Source organism: Haliotis rubra, unplaced genomic scaffold (genome assembly GCF_003918875.1).
Source record: "Haliotis rubra isolate DU_JTF1 unplaced genomic scaffold, ASM391887v1 Scf356, whole genome shotgun sequence".
NCBI lineage: Eukaryota > Metazoa > Mollusca > Gastropoda > Lepetellida > Haliotidae > Haliotis > Haliotis rubra.
The window spans coordinates 1,054,319-1,060,318 of NW_025767031.1; the positions used below are offsets into that span (position 1 = coordinate 1,054,319).

At 40.2% G+C, this 6,000-nt stretch overlaps 1 protein-coding gene across 1 annotated transcript in view; it reads right to left on the bottom strand.

Annotated features, from left to right (window-relative positions):
• The window catches only part of LOC124285251 (E3 ubiquitin-protein ligase SHPRH-like), a 45,250-nt gene extending 39,869 nt beyond the window's left edge, over positions 1-5,381 (bottom strand). Inside the window, exons 1-2 of the mRNA XM_046721452.1 lie at positions 5,179-5,381; positions 3,608-3,676 (exon numbers count right to left, since the gene is read on the bottom strand). Coding sequence (XP_046577408.1) covers positions 3,608-3,676; positions 5,179-5,381 — 272 coding nt within the window. The remainder of the gene's footprint in view (positions 1-3,607; positions 3,677-5,178) is intronic.
• Positions 5,382-6,000: the final 619 nt, after the last annotated feature.

Below are 6,000 nucleotides of genomic sequence, written 5' to 3' on the forward strand. Positions count from 1 at the left end.
CTTCGCAAGATTCGTCACGATCATTGTTGTCCTCCTGGGCGTTCCCTTCACGAACGTTTTCTTCACACAGGTTGCGTCCTTCATCCCGCTGAGGTGTAGACGATGTTCGGTGCAGTCTTCTCCTGAGTGAACCTACGTTCCATCAGGTCCATCATCTGTTGGGTAAACTGCTGCATAAAGATGCCCGGGTTGAAGGTCTGCGCTGAGAACTGCTGTTGCTGTACAGATGACGCCGCATCTGATAATGTTGAGGTGTCATCTAAGGACTGCCTGTCCTCTCTGGTAGTTGCAGTCTGCGCAGATAGGCCGTCTGACTGCGTTGATATAGTTGCAGACAACAGTGTAGAAGAAAACCTCGTCTTCTTCCCCGTCGGTACTTCAGGGATGAGGATCGGCTGCTCATTGTACACGTCTGCTTCGTCCGATGGTTTGAAATCTGCGGCGAAGGATCTCGACATCTTCGTTGCCCCCATTGACGACTTGACTGTAGACTTGTCTGAAGACGTCTTAGTCTTCACAGCAGATGGCGTCCTGGTCTTCTTAGACTGCGACGAGGATTGTTGAGTCGAAGACGATCTTTTCCTAAGGCCGGAACCCTCAATTCTCTGCTCAGCAGACGTCACCGGCAGCACACTGGAATGATGTACCTCAACAGACAACAACCCACGGTTATTAACGCATTCACCCTGTTGAGACATGACTAATAACTGCCGTCTCAATTTGTCCTTGGCACGTCTTTGAACAGAATATAAATAATTACAAAATTCATTTTGAGATAAATGCTGACAAAGATTACAGCGGAGGCTGGAAGAACATATAGAAGTGCAGTTAGGACATAGTAAATGCGGATCAGCAGCCGACAATCGAAACCTGCAAGAAATGCAAGTCTTCATGAAATGTAAACAAGTTGAGACATGTTGTCAACAACGTGAAAAACGGACAAAATTAGAATAAATTTCAAACCATATTGCTGGTAAATCCTTGATAAAGCCCTTATACAGCCTAAAATTCAAAGGATATATGCCATATAGGGGACCCAAGTGCTCTCACAACCGTCCACTAGGGCGAAGAAGGAGAGAGTGAACAAGCATGGCCGATCATGTGACCTTTTCGAGCCAAAAGATGGTTTCAAGGGAGGCCACTGGGTTGAGTGATTTTACGTCCACTTTTTTTAAGGGAGCTTCAAAAGGGGATTTAAGTCTATAGTTCGCAAGAAGAAGAAGACAAGCAATTAAGCATGAGTCAGGATAAGGAAAAAATCATTGTATCCATATAGATGCATCCAGTAAGATGTGATCAAATCTGATAAACAGAATTGAAATTAGTAATGGGGACAGCAAACAGAGGTAGAAAGTTCCATCAGAAATATTGGTGTACATTACTGATATTTAGATATATTGAGAAACTTTCAGATGTGTGAACAAGTGCATATCTTGTTGAGGCATGACAACCATCATCTCCTATCACTGAGTACCGGATATTATAGCTTGATGTGACTTGATAGCATGGGTCTTACTGGCTAGTATAAGCACATTGTAGAATACTTCATTTCACCAAACTAGAAAGTGTTTTTACTCGTAAAAACAGATGACTCCCCCTTCCCCTCAATTGAGACCTCAAACAATTCATTTGATTCCTTCAATTTCAAAATCTCTAAGTATGAAAATACATATTATTGATAGTATGATATTATGTTTGTCAAGTCTTCATTTAATATCTTTACATTCAATTGAACTTAACTGTTTATCAACAAATCAACAACTCCACAGTTATATTTTACAAAACATTCAGAATTCTAAATGATTCTATTTCGAAATGCATGAATGAATCTGTTGTTTTTCAGTCACAGAGTTGTCTCTAGTCAATAAGATTTCAACAAATGCTGAAATCAAAATCAAATTTTATCACATTCAGTTATGGAAATAACTTTTTCACTGGAATCTAATCAAGAACAAGATAGGTGATATCATGGAAACTGTAGTAGCATGGAACAACATCAAATCTCCGGTATGCTGTATCTCTGATCTCTCATAAATATGATCAATAAGTGTTGAAACAGAAAATAATAAACTTGAAAGAAAAGCTCAAACCCCCATGGCACATCTACATGATATGGAGAGGCAGTATAGCAAATTTGGTGATGATGGGTCTATTAGTTTCAGAATTTTGCTCCGGAAACAAACTTTACACTTCAACAAGACAAAGTCCAAATTGTTGCCATGAAACGAGAAAAAAATGAAATTGAAAAATATCTCAAACACCCAAAAGGCACATATAAATGATATGGAGAGGCAGTATACCAAATTTGGTGAAGATTGTTCAAGTAGTTTTAGAGTTATATTCTGTAAACAATAGGAACTTTGGTCCTGGTGTTGGCATTAGACTGATCTCTGGTAGACATTGTGTCCTTAAGTTTAAGGGGGAAACGGAAAGGAACAAAACATGCAACATGTTTCTCCAAAGCAAGGGTTCCCATCTCCATGACACTTTGTGAGGGTCCTCCTTTAATATGAACTCAACACATGACTTACAAGTTTGAGTAGAGATCGGGGATGGCATCATGGGACACACATCAAACACTAACTCCTGGGATGCTTATATGCAGGTCATAAGTAATAATAATGGCCATTTATAATGCGCCTTTTCCACACACTTGTGCATGCTCAAAGCGCTAACACATTATTACCCTGCATAACCCAAGCTGCCTGTGAGGCGCTACAAGGTTATTAGTCACATGACTTGTCCCACCGGGTACCCACTTTCTGCTGGGTGAACAGAGGCAATTTTGAACACACTCACTTGCCTAAGGTAAGACCACATGCATCACATGAGCTTGGTTGTGGGGCAGGACCGAAGTCCTAGAAACTCTCAGGAGTCAAGCTGCCAAACACTGTCACCCATCCAAGGACTGCCCATGCTCAACGTTGCTTAACCTCAACTGATTTGTGACCTGAGCTCTATGCACAGGACCACACACCATCACACGCCAGGTGAAGTGACAGTTGACACTATGATGGTGACACTATGACGTCATAACTGTGGATTGTGATGTCACATGCATTGTGTCGACGTCATGGTGTCAACTGTCACTGTCACTGATGAATGGATCTGTGATGATCCCAAAACGTTGTGTGGGGAAAAATATAGAAGCTTAAATCCATAAAATATCTTGGTCATCTTTAGACATATCCAAGTCTTTAGAAATATCCAATTCTTTCTACCTTCAACATCTTTAGACATATCCAATTCTTTCTACCTTCAACATCTCTAGACACATCCAATTCTTTCTATCTCCACAAAAACAGAGTTAGAATACTGAACTGCAACCTTCACGCTTCACCTGCCTGTACTTTTGGTGCATTTTCCATACGTCACTTCTTATTTCTGAGCAAATTTATGATACATCTGTCTCATTTGCTGGAGAGGAGACAAAAATTAATCCATGCAATATTAGTTGGCAGGTATGCTGCCACTTGTCCAAATCGAAGAATAACATGCAGGTGATCATGACATCCTTGAGGTCAATATGCATTCTCTAGCAAAATGTCTCTAGCTAGCAATCCCAAGCATAACCTCAGATTCATTTTCTATCCTACACATAACATACCTTTCTCTAAAGGAGAAGATCTTTGCCTCATATGCATTAAACAGCTCATCTGTCTTACAGAAAGGGCATCTGAAACAGAAAGGGAAACAATGTAAAGAGCAAACCAGAAATGTATCCAACATATACATATGTCTGACCCTGCTAATACCAGGCCTACCATACAAACGGTGAACAAATCATCAAAACTGAACTCATATACACCAAAACAGAACAAAAATCACCAAAACTGCAACAATATCCTCTAAAACCGAAACAATACATCTGTAATGGAAGACTAATCGTTTGAAATGGAAACAAAATGCGAGTATCAGCTACAAGAGCACGCGAGAACAGTCGCCGAGCGTACAAAACGGCATTCATAGCATCCCAACACGGCAGTCATAGAATCCCGAAATGGCATACAAATCGTCAAAGATGGCAGCAAGGGGAGACGAATAGGCTTGGTACATAATTGTTTTTCGTCACTATGAGTCTAATCTTGAAAATTTGATATCGGGATGTAGTGCATAAACCCCCTATTGTAGTAAGCTTCAAACCTATGTCCATACTTCTCAGTGTCAGGCTTGCAATTCTACACAATGTGGTCCCTCGTTCGACCGAATAGGATTTCTTGTCAACATGCCGTGGTCCTGTTTCTCTTCAGTTTTGTAAATAAAGTGTTGGGTAAACTGCACTTTACGGGTCCCCAGAAGTTTCGCTACAGACATGCGCAGAAGCCATATTTACATCGAAGCGAGCACTAACGCTGACGCCATTTTTTGTTTGCTCCAGCGAATAACAACATCGCTGTTTTGCCCTTGTTTGGGCCCATTAAATTACCCTTGGATACTAATCGATAATCTTCTCTAGCCCTTCGTTCCTCAACAATGTTTCAGGGTTTGTATTTTTTTCTGGGTTTGTCAATTGCAATGTTTATTCATATTTTAAGAAGACGCTGACATAAAAATACCCCGTTAATGTATTGTTTCGTTGAAATGAAACATTTTAGCCCTTAGATGCTTCAATGTATCCTTCTTTTTCCATTTTCATTTACAATAAACAAAACAGGTAAGTTTACATGATGTGTAGCACAGCAAGAAAACAAATATCGAAACTCTTCACTTACCTTATATTACAAGAACAAATCTGCGCCTGAATTGAATTGACTTACCTCACAAGAACAAATCCGCACTTGAATTAAATTCATCATCTGTGTTTTCATTTTGGATGGCATTTTCTTTATTTTCAGTTTCAACTATTTTAAAATATTGATGGTTTTTGGGGGGGTCAAATACACGGCGGATAAAAGTAAGAAATGTAACGAAACGATCATCAGAACAACGTAAATATTTCTTCCTCACAATGTACTCCACAAAATAACTATCATACAATCCTTTCGTAGTTCCATACCTGGGCAGGGACGCTTTCACACGCTCTCCACATTACTCTCAATTTTATTAGTGCACGCACCATTCTCTGCATTCACAAATTCCTTACTATGATTCACTGTCACATGCTCGTATCCCATCTCATTCAGCCTAGCATACGCCTTCCAACAATCAGAATGAATTATCGAACCCGGTCGCACCCACTTTCTCAGCACACTCAAAAGGGTATCTGCATCACGCTTCTCCACAACTTCCAAAAACATCCTGTTACTTTCTTTCTCGATACCCCCAAACACCCACACACCATCCACTCGCCTTCCTCGGTGAAACTTACGCTTCCCAAACTTACTCTCATCAATCTCAACTTCAATCCCTGGCCCACCTATCATCTCATTCTCCTCTTCCATCACAAACAAACACACATCTCTGCAATAATTAAACCAGTCAACCAAAGTGTGATCAGACCCCAGACGCAACTGCACTCTCACAAAATTCTCTCTCACTTGATAAACCCAATAAAATGTCAATTTCATAATTTCACTAACGGACAAATGAGACTTAAAAAACCAAGAATCACGCCTTGCTACAATTTTATGATTGCATTTTTTATTTGAACAACGCCACACATAACCCTCACTCCGACTCGAATCCTTGCGCTTTCCTATACTCCCACTGTCACACTTCACACACTTCCAACTGAAATTTCCAATCAAACCAAACGCTTCCAACAAATCCATCAACTTTCTCTCATCTCTACACAACTCATACAAATCATCATACACCATTCTCCTTACAGCCATAGCTAAGCAAGTCAAATAAACAATATTGAAATCAAGCGACAAGCAAATTACAACTCACCAACTGTGCGCGTTAAAGTTGTGGCAGTTGTAGTAACCCACTACCTTATTTGGAACATTCGACACGTGCGTCCACAATTGACCAATCAGATAAAAGGCGTCCATCGGGATTTCCCCTTGATTACTAACGATTGGATTGATGTTTTGGAGCATTACTAAAATTCGTGTT